This window comes from Ranitomeya variabilis, chromosome 1 (assembly GCF_051348905.1).
Source record: "Ranitomeya variabilis isolate aRanVar5 chromosome 1, aRanVar5.hap1, whole genome shotgun sequence".
Taxonomy (NCBI): domain Eukaryota; kingdom Metazoa; phylum Chordata; class Amphibia; order Anura; family Dendrobatidae; genus Ranitomeya; species Ranitomeya variabilis.
In genome coordinates this window covers 846,782,669-846,804,733 of record NC_135232.1, presented here as the reverse complement: position 1 = coordinate 846,804,733, position 22,065 = coordinate 846,782,669, and the positions used below count along the sequence as shown (strand labels likewise).

General features: G+C 43.9%; 1 protein-coding gene across 4 annotated transcripts in view; it reads left to right on the top strand.

Annotated features, from left to right (window-relative positions):
* The window catches only part of USO1 (USO1 vesicle transport factor), a 123,528-nt gene that overhangs the window by 16,685 nt on the left and 84,778 nt on the right, over nucleotides 1-22,065 (top strand). For all 4 annotated transcript variants that reach the window (XM_077276497.1, XM_077276484.1, XM_077276490.1 and 1 more), the window contains exon 2: nucleotides 9,216-9,302. In XM_077276497.1, coding sequence (XP_077132612.1) covers nucleotides 9,216-9,302 — 87 coding nt within the window. The remainder of the gene's footprint in view (nucleotides 1-9,215; nucleotides 9,303-22,065) is intronic.

Below are 22,065 nucleotides of genomic sequence, written 5' to 3'. Positions count from 1 at the left end.
GGCACCTGCGTCCCTAATGTTAAAGATAGGAATACAAGACGCCTGCGGAAAAATGTGGCATAAACGCTGCGGACACAACCGCAAATGTGAAACCAGCCTTACCCATTACGCACAGGTCGGCCAGTCCTGCTATTGATTCAGCTGACCGTCTACAATGAGTATAGGTATCCTGGCTCTTGTCAGTAGGGGAAGATATGGGGTGGGAGGAAGAGATGGATCCAGACTCGTTAATTTTCCGACAGACGAACCGTTTGTTCTTCAGGAGATAAGTCACCGTTAAAGGTAACGACCCTCTCATAGAGGACACAGGAAATCTCTGCTGAGAATTCCAGTGTCAGAAAAGAGAACCCTCGGCGGAACAGTCGACTTATTATGTATGGGGTTAGCTAGGTCTTGGCTAAGTGTGAATAAAAAAAGCTTCTTGGACTTAAAGTAGAAAAATAATACTTGCTGTAGTAGAACGACTGCTGAGTGCTCATGTAAGTGTAGGGAAGCGTGCGTCGGTGTGTCAGGATGTGAGCTGACATGGCGTGACATTGTACTGAGCAGCTCATAAAGGCTTACAGAAAATCCAGATCACTGTACAGCATGGACGATGCGCTGAGCAGTTCTTTTTACTGACCATTGAAGGATCAGTCATAATATCTATACCCTTAGGGTGTGCTTGCAGTTTGTAGCTGAGCTGTGATGTACACGTCTGTGTACTGCTGGAGCTTTTCTCTGATTTGTACAGTAGGAGACGATTCTGATGCCAAATGCCTCCATTCAATAAAGAATGTTTTTACTGGCAGAATTGTATAATGTAATTGTATTTATGGACTGTAATATTATTCTGCGTGGTACAACTAAAAAAAGAGCTGTAGACCTTTGGCATAATAGTGAAAGCCGGGTGTTGGGACAACTAAAACTTTTCCTTGGAGGATCACAGAAGGTTATGGCTGTATTTTCTTGTGTTTAATAAGACCCTGTTCACATAAGGTTTTTGACCTATATTTAGCATGTAGGCCTGGAAAGCTCCCAATGCATGCACCAAACATCCATATGTCCCTATTGCTTAGCGAAGTGCAAAAAAGTGTCTTTCTGGTTTGTTTGGTTAGCAAACTGCACTATTCCATATTAAAGGTAACCTGATACATGCTGCCCGATCTATGAGCAGCATGTATCCGGCACTGGCTGTGTGATCCCAGCCAGGTATGTATGACTCTAAAACGCTGCTGTATGTCAGAGAAAAAGATACTTTAAAAATCACCTGGAACCAAGCTGTGCAAAAGGCTACACTAATATGTGTGTGGTGTGGCTAAGTCAGCCCATCAAGTTCCTGAAAAGTTATGCCACTTTAGTAGTTTATCTTGCCCAAGAAGTGTACTCCAGTCCCTGTGCGGCATGAATCAGCTTACAAGTTCATTATAAAGTGGCGTACATCTCTGCGGCGGTGCACACTAGCTTAACGATGGAACTAATTCATAAATTGGCATGCGCTACTTAAAGAATTGGGCACATCATCTGCTATCCAGCCCCTACATTAAGACTGGCGTGCACAACTCCAGGCTTATTGAATTGTAAGGTATACATCTATGCATCTTGGATGACTAGTCTGAGATAGGTCTTTGATGGCCTTCCACCCAACGCAGCTCATGACTGACAGGTCTCTCCATGTTCCTGCACATAGGGACAGACTTGTCAGTCTTGGAGAGGGTGATGGGGAGAAGACACCAGAGATCATCCCATGACTACGCATCCAAGGCGCATAGTCCATGGACAGATTTTCAAAGTGTGTTTTCAATGAAACCCTGCAGTGGTTCAGTGTAATCGTACACAGCTGCCGGTGTTGAATCATGCTGTAAGAGGTCCGGGGAGCATGGAAAAGGTGACAGTTTCTCTTTAATGGTGCTAAATAAGAAAAGGTGAATAAAGTTGTTTTTTTCTTTTGAGATTTTTATAGGTGACAACTGTTTCCTGACATCTGCTATATCTCCTGTTGTATTATAAAAGTCATGTATAAATAAAACTGTGCAGAACTGAGCAGCAGGACCTTGCAATGAAGCAGTCAGCACTCAGACACATTCTATACCGGCTGTAATAGAATTAGAGAAAGTCAATTAGCGTACTAAAGAAAAGGGAAACATTAGTTTATTGGTTATTGGGATGCCAAATGGCCATGAACACTACAGACTGTTTCACCCATACCGATAAGCTGCCAATGAAGCCACCGTGTTTGATACGCTGCTAAAGCTCCATTCACAACTATAGTATCATAGATTCATCTGAACTCCAACAATTCTTGATGGATCCCATTAAATGAAAGGGAACCTGTTGTGTCAAGGTATACCATTTTCCTTCAAACACTGTGGTAATATGCAGGTACATGGCGTTTAAATCATGTTTGGCCTGCATACTGGAGCAGCGGCTACAAGGAGAAAATTGAGTTGTATTCTCTGTGCATTTGCTCTTATCCAGTTATTGGGGCAGTGCTGGGAGCGGTTACTGCTCACTATACAGTGAGCTCTCTGCTATGGCTCTCCCGCACACATACGCTATAGAGCAGGCTGTCAAGCAAAGTGGCAGGAGTGATTGCAGCACGCTCACTGCATAGTAAGCTGTAATGGCTCCCTGCACCGCGCCAATGACTGGAAGCTAGCGGCTGAAGGTAGATTATAACTTCATTTTCTCCCTGTAGCCACTGTTCCACTGAGCCCGCCAAACATGTTTAAACACTATTTAACTACAGATTACACCTACAGCATTTCTGGATGTGACCAGTTCCGTTTTTAAAGAAGGTTCTTCAGTTACTCCCTTCTTTTTCATACAGTAGAAAAAAACAGGTTTGCTATAAAGAAATTAAAAAAAAAAATCTGTAGAGCAATAAATGATTAAATGGCCGTATCTTCTAATACCCCAACATTCCTCTCTCATCTCTGGTCCAGTGGGGTTGTCAAGGTTTGCTGAGGGCGTTAATTTTACAAGAGATCACAATTTTAAATCCACTAGGAAAAGTAACAAAACTTTATGAAACCAAGTTGAGATTTAAAAAGGAAAATCTTAGTTCCCCCTAAATGAGAAGCAAAACAAAGCATACTGGCTATTTCAGTGACTACAAAAGTCTGATCTTTTTTTTCTGATTATGGTGAGACCTCTCAGAGAGAACACTAAACAATTATTATAGTTTTTTAAAGCAGTAGAATATAAAAAAAAGTCATAAGTTTGGTATCACTGTAAAAAGACTGACAAAGTCTCCAGGAAAAGAATAAATCTGCCACGTCATTTTTGTTACACTTTTTTCACCACTTCACATTGAATTTTTTGAGTACGTTATACATTAAAGTGGTTTCATTCAAAACTACAGTTTGGATCTAAAACAAACAAAAAAAAAAACCCCAAGCCATTATACGGTTGTCAAGGAGAAAAAGAAGGCTTTTTTGATGACTGGGAGGGAAAAGACAAAGGCTCAAAGATGAAAAATGTCCATGACTGGATAGGACAGAATACTTAATGATGAGGTAAATACTGAACTGATGCTTCCTTAGCGTAAAGGACTTCTCCAGGCAGATGATATTGATCACCTATTCCTGAGATTGTCCTCAATATCAGATTGATAGGGGTCCGACCTCAGGTCCTGAAACCAATCGGGTGCTGTTAGCACAACACGCACAGCTACGCTGTGTAGAGGCTGCATCTGGGTACTGCAGATCAGGTCCTATTCTGAATCGGAGCTGATCTGAAGTGCAGCCACTACACATTGACCAGAGCTGCACAGCTTCATTCAATGTCTGGGCGTTGGACCTCCACCGGTCTGATATTGATGACCTATCCTATGGATAGGTCATCAACGTCTTACCCTTGGAGAACGCTTTTTAAGTGTGTCAGATACCACTCAGACATCCATAACAGGCAATCACAACCCATACGATCGAATGGTATCCATTTAACACGATGATGCTATATACCCATAGACTCAATGTAAAAAAATAACAAATACTGCTAAGTATACCTTTTCTAAGCGAGTCCTATGGATAGCATAGCATAGCCTACTGCCATATTCCTTACCATTTATTTTTTTGTAATACGCTGACATCCTCCAGTCAGATGGAGGTCTGAAGAACACTCTTGGTCTCTATTTGACGGGGCTCCACATACAAGTTTAGCATGTACTTTTTTGGCATATACGCTAAAACTAAATGCATAAGCATCTATTCATATTAGGTTATTTAATGTGTACATATATATTATGTATACATTACTTATCCGCTGGCTGCTTTTCCCAACTCTGTCATACACAGCTACGATGGACTCAGCCTAGTGTCCATGTGTTAACAGGAAAAGGTGAGTATATTATTACCAGGCATTGACTTATCTCCATTGATGACCAAGGATAAGACCTGTGAAATATATATACGGTGCATTGAGTTATTGTTTGCTTCATGTCCAAGTCCATCTTTTTTTTTTTTTTTTTTGTAAATATATTTTTAATAAAGAGAAAAGAATTTTACAAGAAAAACAGTAGTCGAAAACTACGACAATGATCAAAGTACTTTTCCTTATAATATACAATTTGAGAAGAGTAACACAAAAAAACACTCGTTCACAAACCTTGCATAAATCTTACATAAAAGGGAGAAAAAACAGAAAAAAATTAGAGGGAGTAAACCCTCTAGAATGACCACGGTAACTTTAACATATAAGCAATAACTCCTTGCCCCCGCAACAGGCGAGGACTTTCATTACCGTGAATAAAAAAAAAAAAAGGCATACCTAAAATCAATTCGCCCATGTCCCCTAGAGCGAGACATGCACGCAAATAGTATCATTATATAAGTAACTGGTAAATCATGGTACAGACCTATCACACCGAGCTGGTGGAAGGTAAACAGCTCACCCAGGGGGGAGATAGAAAGAGGAGGAAATAGAGGGGGGAGCCCAAGTAGGTGGGGCTCAAGAAAAGAAATATAAAATTAGAACCGAAAAGAAAAGAAGTAGCTTAGTAATCGACTGTAGAATAGACAGGTGTATTCAGGTAAACAGGTCAGGGAAACGAGCAGAATCTTTAAATAGAATCCATTCAGTCCAGATACCCGAAAAGGAGACCCTTGTCTGTGAAAGGTCTGCATCAATTTCCTCCATCCTAAAGATGGTTTCAAATTCTGAAAACCACTCCACAACATCGGGGGGAACCGGGTCTCGCCATCGGCGGGGGATCACCGTCCTAGCAGCCGCTAGGCAAAATTTAAGGATGTCCTTTTTTTGGGATCCCACCGAACCAGGAATCATGGAGAGCAATGCCATTTCCGGAGTACCGGTGATGTGCTTGCCTGTGATCAAACCATAATTTCGGAACACTTGGTCCCAGAATGTTCTAATCAAGGGGCAGCCCCACCAGATATGTAAAAGGGAGCCAATGCCATTTCCACACCTCCAGCAGCAGTTTGAAATTGAGGGAGAAAATTTGTGTAACCTGTCAGGTGTGAGGTACCACCTATATTACAGTTTATACCCCTTCTCCGAGGCCTCACTGGAACTCGGGAGTTTATAGTTCATCAGGAAGCAATGCTCCCATTCCTCATCCGACAAAGTCCGCCTTGCGTCAGTCAGGTGTTGAAAAAATTGAGTAGAGGGAAGAGATTCCCCTGCTCGGGGCGTCTCCACTGGCAAACAACAGTTCCAAGGGAGAGAGTCAACAGTTCGAACCCCTTGGCAAATTCAAAGAGGCCAGGAAGGACTGGACCTGCAAGTACTCCCACCAAAGAAGTTTAGTGGAGGGAGATTGGGTTTGGAGGGAACAGAGGGTGGGAATCTCGCCACGCTGTAAGATATCACCAACCCGTATGTCATCCTCGTATTTCCATTCCATGAAGGCTTTCCTGTGAATGCCCGGAGGAAATGCCGGGTTGCAAAAAATAGGTGTAAGAAGGCTGGCCCCAGGAGGAGCGGACCCCTTCACACCACTGCAGTGCCATGCCCTCATAGCCTCTGACGTTAGAAAGGAAAATCTCCCCCGTTGAAGAGCATATTGCTTTGGGATCCACTGAAGATAGTGAAGGGGCAAATCGGACCATTCTTGTTCCAACTCTACCCATTTTTTAAATTTAATTTTATATTTCCAGTCCAAGAGGCGAACTAGTATGGCCACCCTGCAATAGTTTCGGATGTTGGGTAGACCCACCCCACCAAACTGGCGTGGCCTAGATAAAACCTTGTAACTCACCCTCGGTTTTTTCCCCTTCCAGATAAAACGGGAAATCAAGGACTGTATTTTAATAAAAAACGATTTATGTGGCCAAATGGGAACCGCCTGAAAGATATAAAGAAATCTCGGCAGGATATCCATCTTAACCACCTGAATCCTACCGAGCCACGACAGCCTCAAAGGGCCGTAGGACTCCAGAAGGGATCCCACCCTGTTCAAAATGACCTGATGGTTCAAAGAAAATAATTGAAGAGGATCCGATGTGAGGTTCACCCCGAGATATGAAATCTGATCCTGTTGCCATCTAAAGGGGAAGGTCTGCTTCAAGGAAGCCACCACGGAAGAAGATAGAGAAATGTTTAGGACCTCAGTTTTGGAGTAATTAATCTTGAAGTTGCTTAAATCCCTGAAGGATTCGAACTCCTTCATAAGCACTGGAAAAGAGACGACTGGGTTAGAGACGAAGAGGAGGATGTTGTCGGCAAATAGGGCCGTTTTATGATTGGAGTTTCCAACCTGAATCCCTGAGTAAACCCATCCGGCCCAGGACATTTAGAGGTGGACGTGGATTTAACAGCTTCTGCCAGCTCCTCAGGGGTTATGTCCTTTTCCAGGACCGCCAAATCCGCCTCAAGGAGGGACGGGACCTTGATCCTATTCATATAAGATTTAATTTTATTCTTCAACGTGGTGGGATCCAAATCAGCGAACCTGCCCCTAATGTTGTATAGGGATTTATAGAACTTTTGAAAGACCTCCAGGATCTCCTCATTACTATGGACCAGTTGGCCCTTATCATTTTTGAGTGATGAGATAAGGGTGGGACCCGATCTGGGATGAAGCAGTTGTGCTAGAGGGCGCCCACAAACAGCTCTTTTGTAGAAAAACCCTTTAGTTCTTTCCTTCTATCAAGCGGGCCTTTAAGTTCAAGCCTTTTTGTAGTGAGCTCGACCAACGTCACAGAGGACCTCTAATTCTTATGCCTGCTTTCCAGGGTCTGAATTTGTGACAGCAAAGCGTCTATTTCCTCAGTCTGAAGTTTTTTTATTCTAGCCCCATGCTTGATTAAGGTGCCTCTCATGACGCACTTCAGTGCTTCCCATTTAATTGCCTGAGGTGTGGGATCTGACGCATGAGTATGGGCGAACGCTGCAATGTCAGATTTCAAATCACTCAAACAGGTGGTGTCTCGTAAAAGGTTGCCATTCAATTTCCATGAGAATTTTTTCATAGCCAGCCCGGGTATCTCCAACGATAAAAAAATAGGGCAATGATCCGACTGAACCATATTACCAATCTTGGCATCAGGCCTCCAAGATAAAACCCCCCTGCTGACCAGAAAAAGGTCAATTCTGCTGTAGGAGTTATGTGGAGTAGAATAGAAAGTATAATCCTTACCACTAGGATTGAGGATTCTCCAAACATCTATCAGATGAAGTTTAAGTAAGAATTTTTGTAGGGCTCTCACCTTTCTCGATGGGACCGCCCCCCGACCAGAGGAGGTATCTAGTTTGGGATCAAAGACAAAGTTAAAATCACCACCTATCACAACCTGGCCCTCCACAAATGAAGACAATTTCAACAATAGAGACTTGCAGACCTTAGGCTGTTCCCGGTTCGGGAGATACCAGTTAACTAGGGTCAGGATCCGTTCAGCAACTTTAACTTTCATAAAAATATAGCGTCCCCCTTCATCTATGACCTTGTCTATCAATATGATATTTAAATTCTTACAAAAGGCTATTGAGACACCTTTTGTCCTCGATTCGGGGTTGGAACTATGGGACCATCTATCATAAAGTTTACTCCCGACAACTGTTATCCGGTCAGCTCTAAAATTAGTTTCTTGAAGAAAAAGTATCTGAACCCCTAGCTTGTGCATATCTGAAAGTACGTGGCTTTGTTTTTGGGGAGTATTGAATCCCCGTACATTTAGGGAACCAAATTTCAAGGAACCCATTTTTCAATAGAACGTCGATTACCCAACCGTTAAGCCCCAAAAAGGGGTAATCCTGCCACCTGAGAGATGAGAGCAGAAAACAAGACGCAGCAAATTAGAAGAAAAAGAAGAGAAAAAGAGTAGGCAAATATAGAAGAAAAAAGGAATATAGCAGTAAATTGTTCCCCCGGGGGAGCTGAAAATTAAAAACTCTTACTTAAGATATGGGGTATAGCCGTTTCACGAATATCACGGTTTGGACCAACCGTCAACCCCTTAATGGGTCGTGTCCTTTCCACTGAAGAAAGGAAGAAAGTCAAAACAATATATAACAAAATAAATCGTATACCGACGGAATCGATAAACAATATAGCTGTATAACACACCATGTTCCCCTGCGAACTTCCCTGAGACAAAAAAATACACAAAATTGCCCAGTACAACCGAACTACCAGAGGGGGAGGGAAAGGGAGAAGAAAAAAAAGGGGGGGGAGGGGTAAACAAAGGAGAGGAGAGGGAAGGGAATGAATAAGAAGGGGGAAGGGAGAGAATGGAATAGCGGAGAGGGAAGGGAAAATGACCAAGGGAAAAGAGCAAGGCATATATCATCAGCAAGGCCATTACTGCCTAAAGCTAGACCAAAGACCTAAGGGTCTACAACTGACTGAACCAAAAATACTGGACGCTTGCATATCAGCCGTCTTCAGATACATCATTACAGTTCTGTCCTCTACCACGAGAGCTAGTGCGGCCTCTTCCACGGTTGCGACGCGCCCTCTTTCGGCGCTGCGGCATAGGGCCCATATCCTGACCAACGGAATAAGGCCAGTCAGGGAATTGTAGGCCCGGATCCAAGTCCATCTTTTTAAAGCATTTCTGTGAGTAGAAGATCCATTTCGTGTCTGGTTTTTCTAGTTGAAAACATTAGAATATGGCATAAGGCATAAAAATGGCCTACGCATTGGCATTTGTCATAATTAAGATTACTGCACAGCATTCTTTGCTAACTATATGGTCATTTTTAACCAGCTAGGCTTTGGTTCATGTTTTCTATTGCACTTATTGGTTTTAATAATTTCCCTCTTTAAACTGCAGATCCAAAAGCTTTGTGACCGAGTTGCCTCATCAACCTTACTTGATGACCGAAGAGATGCCGTACGAGCCCTCAAATCCTTATCCAAGGTTTGTTATTGGCTATATGCATGGATCATAATGTAAAAAGTGAACTGTTCCTGCAATTTATTAGCAATCTGATCTGTATCTTCCTGTCTGCATCTGTTACTTCTGTGGTTGCAGACAATAATAGAAATAGGGTCTGAAGTTTGCATAGTGTTGAAGAAAGAGGCAATAATTAAAAGTACGAAGTGCAGCTATATTGTGCCTTATGAATGCGCTTCATGAAGATATCAAATATATTCACTGTACCTCTGATTGTCACTATTCCAAAGTTTGACAACCGTCTGACTTCCTAAACACACAGTAAATTTTACTTTCTGGTCAAAATCCTTTTAAACTGTTCAAAACTCTGACATGTCTGAAATTATTTTTTTTTTATCAAGTTTGGACTTTTCTAGTGGTTAAAATAAAAACATTATGTACCATTGTTTTCACTTTCCATCTATTTTTTTTGTAACAGAGCAAATAAAAGGAACCTATTATCAGGTTTTTGCTCTGTACTCTGAGAGCAGCATAATGTAGAGGCAGAGACTCAGATTTTGGCCATGTCACTAATTGGGCTGTGTTTTGCCATTTTAATAAAATCTGTGTTTTATCCGCAGGAGATTATCACTAGAGGACTAGTTGTCTTGTGCTTCCTGGTCAACTGCTTTGTGTAACCCCACCCTCATCACTGATTAGCAGCTCTCTATTAATGTAGAGAGTGCACAGAAAGTGCTGTGGGCGGGGTTATACAGAGCTCTGCTAGATTTCTGTTTGTTTTTTTTTTGGCAGAACTATTAAAATTACTGTACCCAGTAAACTAAAGGTACCTTCACACGAAGCGACGCTGCAGCGATAGCGACAACGATGCCGATCGCTGCAGCGTCGCTGTTTGATCGCTGGGGAGCTGTCACACAGACCGCTCTCCAGCGACCAACGATGCCGAGGTCCCCGGGTAACCAGGGTAAACATCGGGTTGCTAAGCGCAGGGCCGCGCTTAGTAACCCGATGTTTATCCTGGTTACCAGCGTAAAAGTAAAAAAAACAAACAGCACATACTTACATGCGTCCCCCAGCGTCTGCTTCCTGACACTGACTGAGCTCCGGCCCTAACAGCACAGCGGTGACGTCATCGCTGTGCTTTCACTTTCACTTTTAGGGCCGGCGCTCAGTAAGTGTCAGGAAGCAGACGCTGGGGGACGCATGTAAGTATGTGCTGTTTGTTTTTTTTACTTTTACGCTGGTAACCAGGGTAAACATCGGGTTACTAAGCGCGGCCCTGCGCTTGGTAACCCGATGTTTACCCTGGTTACCAGTGTAAAACATCGCTGGTATCGTTGCTTTTGCTTTCAAACACAACGATATACAGCGATCGGACGACCAAATAAAGTTCTGGACTTTATTCAGCGACCAGCGACATCACAGCAGGATCCTGATCGCTGCTGCGTGTCAAACGAAACGATATCGCTAGCCAGGACGCTGCAACGTCACGGATCGCTAGCGATGTCGTTTCGTGTGAAGGTACCTTAAGTGATGCGTCACTTAGTCTCAAGATCATGTTGCTGTTGGATTAAATAGAAAAAAACCTGCTAATTAATTCCCTTTAAAGACTTAGAAACAAATTCTGTATAAGCTCGGTGGATGGTGGGGTCAGTACTCGAAAATGGTTTACTGTTTCTGCTTTCTCGACCCTTTTATAAACAGTTCTTACATAGGTTTTATCCTCTTACGGTTGTACCCAACCCATGACTCTTTGAACTACCATGCAGGCATTATTGTAAACAAAGTAAGGGTATGTGTCCACTGTCTGGATTAGCTGCGGATTGAACGCTGCGTACAACCGCAGCTTTCAGCCCGCAGAGTCCAGATGTTACAGCATAGTGGAGGGGATTTTATGAAATCCCGTCTTCACTATGCGTGCGAACACGTACCCGGCGGCCCTGCGTTTACGGACATGCGGCTCGTCTCTTTAGAATGCAGCATGTCTGTTTACCTTGCGGCGCCGCTCCGTCGCCACAAGGATAAATAACAGGGTCCTATATATGGGGTGCGGAGATTCCGGATGTGTGCAATGAACACATCCGGAATCACCGCTCGTACAGAAGGGGGAGGCGTTTTGGGCGGAGCGGGTTTTTCACTCCGTCCAAAGCGCCGTGAATCTGGACAGTGGACACGCACCTTAACAATAAGGTACACTAGAATAAAGCCCATTAATGTCCTTAGGGGTTCTCTGAGAACTTAGTAAAATGATGCCCGTGATATCATTCCAACTGCATCCCCTCCTAGTAATGTGTCAGGACAGGCTGCATACTGAAGACATAAAGCTCCCAAGTCCTGTGTCTCAACTGACAGAAGAGCCAGATCACACATACCTCAGGAGGCCAAGAGAAGGACTGCGATATGTGAAGAAGTATAACTTTTTGCTGAGCACAATGGTGGTTCTCTTCAGCTTCATCTTTCTCAATGAATACGTGCAGAATAGGAATACATAATGAGTCTCTTGTACATTGCTATAAATCTGTCAGTCCGACAGGAGGAGGATGAAGCTGGAGATAACATCCTTGTACTTGGAGAGCAGAATATATATTTCCAGGTCGTCTCTCATGACAGCACCACAAGGAGGTTGCTCTTCATATCCTTGATAGGGACAGGAACACAGAAGAGGTTAAATAGCCCCTCCCCACCTCCACCCTTCAGTGTTTTTCCTGTCCCTATCAGGGACAGACGCAGGAGAGATCTATGGAAGATCAGGGTTACCTGATTGGAAGCGGCGCTTCGGTCGCAGGCAGGCTCGGTTGAGCAGGAGCTCCCGAGTGCGGTCCCATCCTCCTGAAGGGGGCTCTGGCCGCGGGAGTCTGGAACTCCCCAAGTCGCAGGATACCGACAGAGGTCCCTCCACCGACAGAGGTAGAGCTGGGTGCTCCCACACGCGGCCTCATCCCCTCACAAAGGGGCTCTGAGACAGCGGCTGCTGCTGCAGGTTTCCGGCTCCCTCGGCCCCACGTGCGGCCGGTGCTGGCGTCGTTCCCCGGACTTCCGCTGGGGTCGGCGGCGCGGAGCATTTCCGGGGCGCCGGGAGGCTGGGGGAGCAAACAGAGAGGCCGGACAACACCGGATTTTTCGCCGGATCTTGGTCCCAAGCTGTCGGCGTGCGTTCCAGATGACGCATGCGCAATACAGCTGGGGACCTGTAATCACTATGGACGCCAGCAGCTGAGCTCGGAAGGAGGACGAATCAGATGTCATGAAGCCGGGTAAGACTGACTACTTAAATGACGGACAACTGACAGCACACTTGACTCAGATAAAATGGAAGGTGCTAGTCGTCCAGACGTCCAATCCTTAGAGCCGCCCACGGACCATGTGAGTAATACGTGGTATGGGAAACATCACAGTGCCTTAGATCCGTAGCTACAGGGGTCTCCCTTACGTTACAGGACAAGGACACCTCTGAAAGGCCGACTGTTAAGAAAAGGTCCACCAGATGTCCGTTATGCAGCGTCAAGCTTCCCGATGGCTATAAAAAGAAGTTATGCGAAAAATGTATCGCTAAACTTCTAAAGGATGAACAGGCTTCGTTACTGGATAATATTAAAACTATGATTCGAGACGAAGTCCAAGCTACGGTGTCTACAATGGTGCCACCCCAGTCCCCACGACCCAAAAGGCCCAGATGGGACATGGACCTAAGTTCCGAGGAAGGAGAGGTCTCGGGGTATTCCGATCCAGGCTCAGAGGAACAAGGTTCATCCGCGGTATCACCAGAAGAACGAAAGAGATACCGGTTTTCATCCGAAAATACGGACATACTGCTCAAAGCAGTTAGAAGCACCATGAAGATAGAGGACTCGTCTGAACCACTATCGGTTCAAGACGAGATGTTCGGAGGCCTAAGAACTCGCAGAAATAGAGTTTTTCCGGTCAATAACCACATTACAGCAATGATAATGGAAGAGTGGGAAGACGTGGGAAAAAAACTAGTAGTCCCGAGAGACTTCAAGTACCGTCTTCCCTTCGATCCAGAAGAAACTAAAATCTGGGAATCGGTTCCAAAAATTGATATTCCTGTGGCTAAGGTCACAAGGAAAACGGCTATCCCCTTTGAGGACTCATCAGGATTAAAGGATCCGATGGATAAGAGGTCAGAAGATCTTCTAAAAAAAGCCTGGGAGTCGTCGGCTGCCATTATGAAAACGAACATAGCGGCTACCTCCGTTGCAAGGTCTATGAGTCTTTGGGTAGACGAGTTGGAGAGTCATGTTACAGACAGAACCCCAAGAGAAGAGATCCTAAAATCTCTTTCAGTGCTGAAAATGGCGACTGATTTTATGGCGGACGCTTCCGCGGAATCGGTACGTTTTGCTGCCAGGAACAATGCACTGTCAAACGCAGCAAGAAGAGCCTTATGGCTGAGATCATGGTCGGGAGATACCCAATCCAAAAACAAGCTGTGTTCGATTCCATTTTCAGGATCTCACGTGTTTGGCCCAGTCCTTGACGAGCTACTCGAGAAGGCGTCCGATAAGAAAAAAGGCTTCCCTGAAGAGAAGCCAAAGAAGACACAATTTTTTCGTAGAACTCGCTCTCACCCAAGACAGGACTACAGAGGAAAAGGGAAGTCCGGCAGATGGAGCTACCCTAAAGGGGGCAGAGGAAGAGGTTCCTTTCGAGACCAGTCATCAGGACCCAGCAAACAATGACGCCAACAATATAGGAGGAAGACTACAATACTTCCTGGAGGGATGGCAGAACATTACTCAGAATCAGTGGATTCTGCAGACAGTGGCACAGGGGTACAAGATAGAGTTTACTCATCTACCCCCCAAGAGATTCTGTTTGACACAGACGGAGTCATCAGCAGTACATCAAAGACTGCTAACGGACATACAGGAACTCTTAGAGTTACACGTCATAATACCGGTACCCCATCATCAGCACTTCCAGGGGCATTACTCCAGTCTGTTCTCCATAAGAAAACCGAGCGGAGAATACCGCACAATAATAAACCTAAAACCATTAAACAAATGGGTGGCGTACAAACGCTTCAAGGTGGAATCTCTCAAGTCAATCGTACCGTTAATAAAAAAGAATTCGGTAATGTGCACGCTAGACCTCAAACATGCGTACTATCACGTTCCCATCCACCCATCACATCAAAAATTCCTCAGATTTGCAATAAGAAGTCGCAAGGGGATTCTGCATTTCCAGTTTCAATGTCTACCTTTCGGTCTCTCCTCTGCCCCAAGAATATTCACAAAGCTCATGACAGAGATCATGGCCCACTTGAGGGAAAAAGAAATTCTCATTACACCCTACCTGGACGATCTGTTGCTGGTAGCAAATTCATCCCAACAGATGGAAGAATCCTTAAGAGTTACCATGTCACTCCTGAAACATCTGGGGTGGGTAATAAATTTAAAAAAGTCGAGTCTCGAACCAGAGACACAAAAAATATTCCTGGGTGTACTTCTAAATTCCGAGCTGGAATACTCCTTCCTACCAGACCAAAAACAACGGTCAATCAAAAAAGAATTTCAAACGATAAAAAAACGGAAATACATTTCCATCAGGAAAGCCATGAGGATCCTAGGACTGATGACCTCGTGCATTCCCAGCGTACAGTGGAGTCAGTTTCGCTCCAGAATGCTCCAAAAGGAAATTCTTTCGGTATGGAATGGAAAGGAAGACTCCTTAGACAACAGGATGCGGTTATCCAGCGAAGTAAAACAGTCCCTCTCATGGTGGATCGATATAAAAAACCTCAAAAGAGGAAAACCATGGAATATATCTCCATGCATAAACATAACGACCGATGCAAGCTCAAAGGGTTGGGGAGCCCACATAGAAGGACGATACCTTCAGGGGACATGGCCACCATCGATACGCAACAGTTCCTCCAATTACAGGGAACTCAGAGCGGTCTGGGAAACACTAAAGGGGTGCCAACACGAAGTGCAGGGACACCATATCCGAGTCTTCTCAGACAACTCGACCACGGTAGCCTTTCTCCTACATCAAGGAGGACCGAGGCACCGTCCACTTCAAGTGCTAGCAGAGACAATATTCTCCTGGGCAGAGGATACTGTGAAGTCCATCACAGCAGTTCATCTAAAAGGCTCACAAAACCAAATAGCGGATTTTCTCAGCAGAGAGAAATTGCAACCGACAGAGTGGTCTCTAAACGGAGAAGTCTTTGCTCAACTAATCCAACAATGGGGCACTCCGCAGGTAGATTTATTTGCCACAAAGGACAATACAAAAACAAAAGAATTTTTCTCATTAAATCCAGGAGACAATCCAACTGGCATAGATGCCTTGGCTCAACATTGGGACATGGAACTTGCATACGCGTTCCCTCCCCTAGCTCTAATTCCCAGAGTTCTGAGGAAAATTCAGGAAAGTCCAGCGGTAGTGATCCTAATAGTGCCATATTGGCCCAAGAGGAGCTGGTTTCCTCTGCTGAAGTGGATGGCGATAGAAGACCCAGTGCTACTACCGCTGAGGCGGGATCTTCTGACGCAGGGACCGCTGGTCCATCAAAATCTAAAGATGCTACAACTCTCAGCATGGATCTTGAGAGGGAAATCTTGAGATCAAAAGGACTGTCGGACTCGGTTATCTCAACCATGAAGAAAAGCAGAAAGCCGGTAACCTCGGCTATATACCAAAAAATTTGGAAGAAATTTTTTACTCAAACCAATACTCCAATATCCGTTCTACGAGAACCAGATATCTCTCAAATCTTAAATTTCCTCCAAACAGGTTTTGATATGGGCTTGAGGCCTAGTACGCTAAAAGTACAAATCTCAGCGTTAAGTGCCTTTTATGATTATCCATTAGCAAACCATCCCTGGATAATGAGATACATCAAAGCTACGCAACGTATCAGACCGACAATAAGAAGTTCAGTACCCTCGTGGAACCTCACATTGGTACTAAATGAATTACGGAAAGCTCCATACGAGCCACTTGATCAGGCAGACCTAAAATCTGTAACATTTAAGACTGTCTTTCTGGTCGCAATAACGACAGCAAGGCGAATAGGCGAAATTCAAGCCCTGTCCATAACAGATCCATACTTAAAGATACAGGAAGATTGCATCATTCTAAAGTTGGATCCTTCGTTTCTTCCAAAAGTTGTGACGGACTTTCACAGAAGCTAGGAAATAATTTTGCCTACGTTCTGTCAGAACTTCACCAATGAAAAAGAACGTTCTCTCCATTCCCTGGACGTTAAGAGAACAGTATTGCAGTATTTGAAACTCACAGATGGCTGGAGAATTGATCCAAACCTCTTTATACAGATGTCAGGAAAAAATAGAGGCAAAAAAGCCTCAAAAGCGACTCTAGCTAGATGGATTAAATCTACTATTTGCGCTGCATATACTTCAGCTGGTGAATCCCCTCCAGAACATCTAGAAGCCCACTCTCTAAGAGCAATATCTGCTTCATGGGCAGAGAGTGCGGGTGCATCCATGGACCAAATTTGCCGGGCGGCAACTTGGTCTAGTTCAAATACCTTTTGTAGACATTACAAACTAGACGTTCTGTCAAAACAACAGACCGGCTTTGGGAGGAAGGTCCTCCAAGCTGTAATCCCGCCCTAAGTAGGAGTTATTTGGTATTTCTCCTTGTGGTGCTGTCATGAGAGACGACCTGGAAACTAAGAGTTAGACATACCGGTAACGGTATTTCCAGGAGTCCATCATGACAGCACCCATTATTTACCCTCCCTTGAACTCTTGTCTAATGTGTGATATAAAACATGTATAGAGAGGAAGTTCAATAAAATTGCGTTGTATCCATCCTGGTGTGGTACTTTGTAAAATCACTGAAGGGTGGAGGTGGGGAGGGGCTATTTAACCTCTTCTGTGTTCCTGTCCCTATCAAGGATATGAAGAGCAACCTCCTTGTGGTGCTGTCATGATGGACTCCTGGAAATACCGTTACCGGTATGTCTAACTCTTAGTTTCTTAATTATCACAGTCCTGCTTCTAGACGACTGAGGTATATGTGATCTGGCTCTTCTGTCTTTTGAGGCACAAGTAAAGGAATTTCCATTTAGCCAGTAAGTTCTTCATATCCCTATATAGCATGATGTAAATAGGGAGGGGAAATTGCTGAAGTACAAAGTATTGTATAAAGAGGTTAAGTTTACACCCAGGTATTTAATTGTTTCCGTTTTCCAACAGAATTTGTAGTTGTTTTTTTTTTTTTTTTTTTGTTTGTCTGTCTGTTTTTTTTAAGACCATACAATATCGCCAATGGGAGCACCTCTGTCTCTGAGGCGTTAATCTTGTGCCTCGACAATTTCTCATATTCCTGACGGGTTACTTTAAGATTGGGTGGTGTAATATGAAACTTAGTAAGAGTTAATAGGACATCATCTGCAAAAAGATAAATTTCTTCTTTTTCTTTTATTTACACCCCAAGATATTGGAGTTTTCAAGAATAACTGCTGCTAATGGCTCAATACACAATGCAAATAATGGGGGCAATAGGTGGCACTACAAAACAAAAGATTGACCAGCTCACTCAGGCTCCTGGCATCCTGAGGCATGGAATTTCAAAGGACGACTTGCAAACAGGAGAAAAGGAAAAGATTCCAGCTTCGGTAGTTGCAAAATTTATTGGACTAAAAGGATTACATCATGAGGATAGACACAGCAACGCGTTTCAAACATACAAACTTCATTCTTTGTCAAAACTCAATAGGTGGCACCCCTGTCTTGTTCCGTTTTGAGATTTTAAAACTAGGAGATATTTGGTGGGCAAATTTTAATGGAAGCCAAAGGGGATTTAGTTCCCCTTAAGGCTGTAAGAAAGGAGCCTGATAGTCCGAGTGTTTTGACTGCCTCAAACATGAAGGACCAGTTAAGGCGATCCTCAGCCGCGTCCAGTCTTAAGAGAAGGGCTTGGTTTTTATTTCTATTTTCCACTACCATCAAATCCACCACCCTCCTGGTGTTGTACCCACCCTTTCGGAAAGGAACAAAGCCCACCTGACTCTTGTGAATTAGTTGCGGTAGCCAGTAATTGAGTCTATTGGTCAGGAGATTGGTAATAATCTTTGGGTACGCGTTAAGGAGAGCAATTGGTCTATAAAGAGCAATCAAGAGGATCTCTACCTGGTTATAGGATGGGAATTAGATAGAAGTGGGTTAGAGTATCAGGTATAGGAGAACATATCAAAAAGGAATTGGAACAGTGTGGTCATATGGGTGGGTAACTGATCTGAAAATGTTTTATAATACAGGTATGTCAGACCGTCATGTCCCAGGTATCTACTAAAGGGAAATCCCTTTAAGATATCTAAAATCTCATTGGTGATTGATTTTTCTGAACCGAGCCCTCAATCTTGACAAGTTTTCGGAGGGAGGTCATCACTCCCATCCAAATCCTGTCTGAGATTTCCGAAAAGCTGACTTTGAAGTCACTTCCTATTGTTAGGGTTGATGAAGGTATTTTCTGTAGAAAGGAGAATACTTTACACAGAAAATGTATTTGGCCTGTGTTTGGCCCATATATATTATGTAGAGTAATGGGCTTACCCTGTAGGAGACCTTAGTTTATAATATATCTACCTTCCGGCTCTAGGTGGGACTTAATCACCTGAATTGAACAGCTTAGTGGGATTAGAATCACCACTCCTCAAAATAAGTGGTGGGGAAGCGGTTGTTTGGAAAGTGAAAAGTTCCTGTCTTGTCATAGTGTGTCTCCTGTAGAGAGGCAATATCCACCATCTGGGCACTCAACTCCTGTAAGTTATTTCTTCTTTTCCTAGGGGAATTAAGACCCCTTACATTAAGAGATATTAGACGAACCTTGGAGACAACATAATGGGAGTTAGGTAGTGAAGTTTATATTTATACTCACTTGTTTGAGTCGGCTTGCAGATGCATCCCCTAGGCCATTTTTGGAAGAGAAATGTTTTTCTCTCTGCTAGAGAAGTTCAATTTCCTTCAAGGGTGGGCATTGATCTGGCGACAAGGGTAGGGGGTGCACAGGAGAACAAGAGGAAGACAGAGACCGCAGTAACGGTAAATGAGAACATGTGTGTATATATATGTTTCCAGGAAGTTTCCTGGAGTAGGGTTACTTCTGCGGCACTAAATGAGCCCAGTAATGTGCTACCTAGACAACTCAACTCAAATATTAGAAAAGAGAAAAAAGGGAACCCCAAACAAAACTTTTAAGTAGGAGGGGACCAGGAGAAAGAAGTGGGAGGAACTGCAAGATAACCATTGGAGTGCCTATCCAAGTGCCCATTACAAATGAACTGCGGGACACCCGCGCAACTGAGGAACTGCTAAGTGTGAATCGGAATAAACTCTAGTAGTACCAGCCAGTACTATTTAGACAGTCCTTGTAGAGGACCAAGAAGATACAAAGGGACCCCAACTTCGTTTAGGTTTGAGTCTGGGAGTTCTGGGGGAGGTGTAATTCACTGAAACTCCATAATCATCAGCATCTCTCCCTTATCCTCTTCCACTTCGATTTCATACAGGAGGGGGGACCTCTGGAGGTGTTGAGAAGTCCCAGATTTTTGGTAAGGTCAGATTCAGTGGATCACAGAAAGAAGGCAGATCCTCCAGGGAACATAGTGTCGTTGATATCTCGCTCCGCCAAACAATCAATTATCTTCAATAATGGTTTGAGGTGCCTTCTTTTCTTATGAAGGGTTAAGTGAAAGATCAGAAAATAACTAATTCAGGGCCCAAGTAAGTTATGGCCTTCTGAGATCTAGCCTTCATTATTTCTTTATTAATTTAACAAATTATGCCACTAACAATAATAATAATCTTTATTTTTATATAGCGCTAACATATTCCGCAGCGCTTTACAGTTTTGCACACACTATCATCGCTGTCTCCGATGGGGCTCTGTTGTGAATTCTGTTCTTGGGCTCCCTCCTGTGGTTGTGAATGGTACTTTTGTGAGTTTTGCCCTTGGGCTCCCTCTGGTGGTTTCGAGTGGAACTGCTGCTCCTTGAGTTTTGCTGTAGCAGCTGCTTTCACTTATCGTTTCTCCTGGCCTTGCTATTTAACTTGGCTCTGGTCTTCAGTTCATGCCAGCTGTCAATGTTTCAGGGTTGGATTCAGTTTTCTCCTTGGATATTTCTCATGGCCTGTCCATTTCAGCAAAATATAAGTTCTTGCTAGTTCTTTTGTTGTCCATTTGCTTTGGACTTTATTGCTCAGCTCATGTTATGTTTCTTTTTGTCCAGCTTGTCATTATGATATATTCAGGCTAGCTGGAAGCTCTGGGGAAGCAGATTTGCCCCTCCACACCGTGAGTCGGTGTGGAGATCATTTTTGTAAACTCTGCGTGGATTTTTAGGTTTTAATACTGACCGCACAGTATCCTTTCCTATTTCTGTCTATCTAGATTAGAATTGGCCTCCTTTGCTAAAATCTGTTTTCATTTCTGTGTATGTCATTTCCCTCTCCACTCACAGTCAATACTTGTTGGGGGCTATCTTTCCTTTTGGGAATTTCTCTGAGGCAAGATAGTTTTCTGTTTCCATCTTTAGGGGTAGTTAGTTCTCAGGCTGTGACGAGGCGTCTAGGGAGTGACAGGAAGGTCCCACGGCTATTACTAGTGTTTGTGTTAGGATTAGGATTTGCGGTCAGTAAAGTTGCCACCTCCTCAGAGCTTGTCCCATGTTTCCTTTTAACCACCAGGTCATATCAGTGTTGCTCCTTAACCACCAGGTCATAACAGTACAGCTGGCCCGCAATGTGTTAAATGCATCTCAAAAGAGGGAAAAGAAAAGTTCTGAGTCATTTTTTTTTCTTTGCAGCCTGTTTTGTCTTTTTTCCCCTTAATCTCTGGGTGGTTCAGGACTCTGGTGCTGACATGGATGTTCAGGGTTTATTCTTTCGTGTGGATCAACTCGCTGCAAGGGTACAGAGTATCCAAGATTATGTTGGCCAGACTCCGGTTTTAGAGCCTAAAATTCCTATTCCTGATTTGTTTTCTGGGGATAGATCTAAATTTTTGAACTTTAAAAATAACTGCAGATTGTTTTTTGCTCTGAGACCCCGTTCCTCTGGTGACCCCATTCAGCATGGTGAAGATTGTCATTTCTCTGCTACGTGGAGACCCACAGGACTGGGCATTCTCCCTTGAGTCGGGGAATCCTGTATTGTCAATGTAGACGCATTTTTTCAAGCGCTCGGATTGCTGTATGACGAACCTAATTCTGTGGATCAGGCAGAAAAAACCTTGCTGGCTCTGTGTCACGGTCAGGAAGCAGCAGAAGTATACTGCCAGAAATTTAGAAAGTGGTCTGTGCTCACAAAATGGAATGAGTATGCCCTGGCAGCAATTTTCAGAAAGGGTCTTTCTGAAGCCCTTAAAGATGTTATGGTGGGGTTCCCCACGCCTGCTGGTTTGAATGAATCAATGTCTTTGGCCATTCAGATTGATCGACGCTTGCGTGAGCGCAAGGTGCTGCACCATATGGCAGTGTCCTCTGAGCAGAGTCCTGAGCCTATGCAATGTAATAGGATTTTGACTACAGTTGAACGGCAGCAATTCAGACGTCAGAATGGGCTGTGTTTTTACTGTGGTGACTCTACTCATGCTATTTCGGATTGTCCGAAGCGTACTAAGAGGGTCGCTAGGTCTGTTACCATTAGTACTGTACAGCCTAAATTTCTCTTGTCTATTACCCTGATTTGCTCATTGTCGTCCTTTTCTGTTATGGCATTTGTGGATTCTGGCGCTGCCCTGAACTTAATGGACTTAGAATTTGCCAAACGCTGTGGTTTTTCCTTGGAGC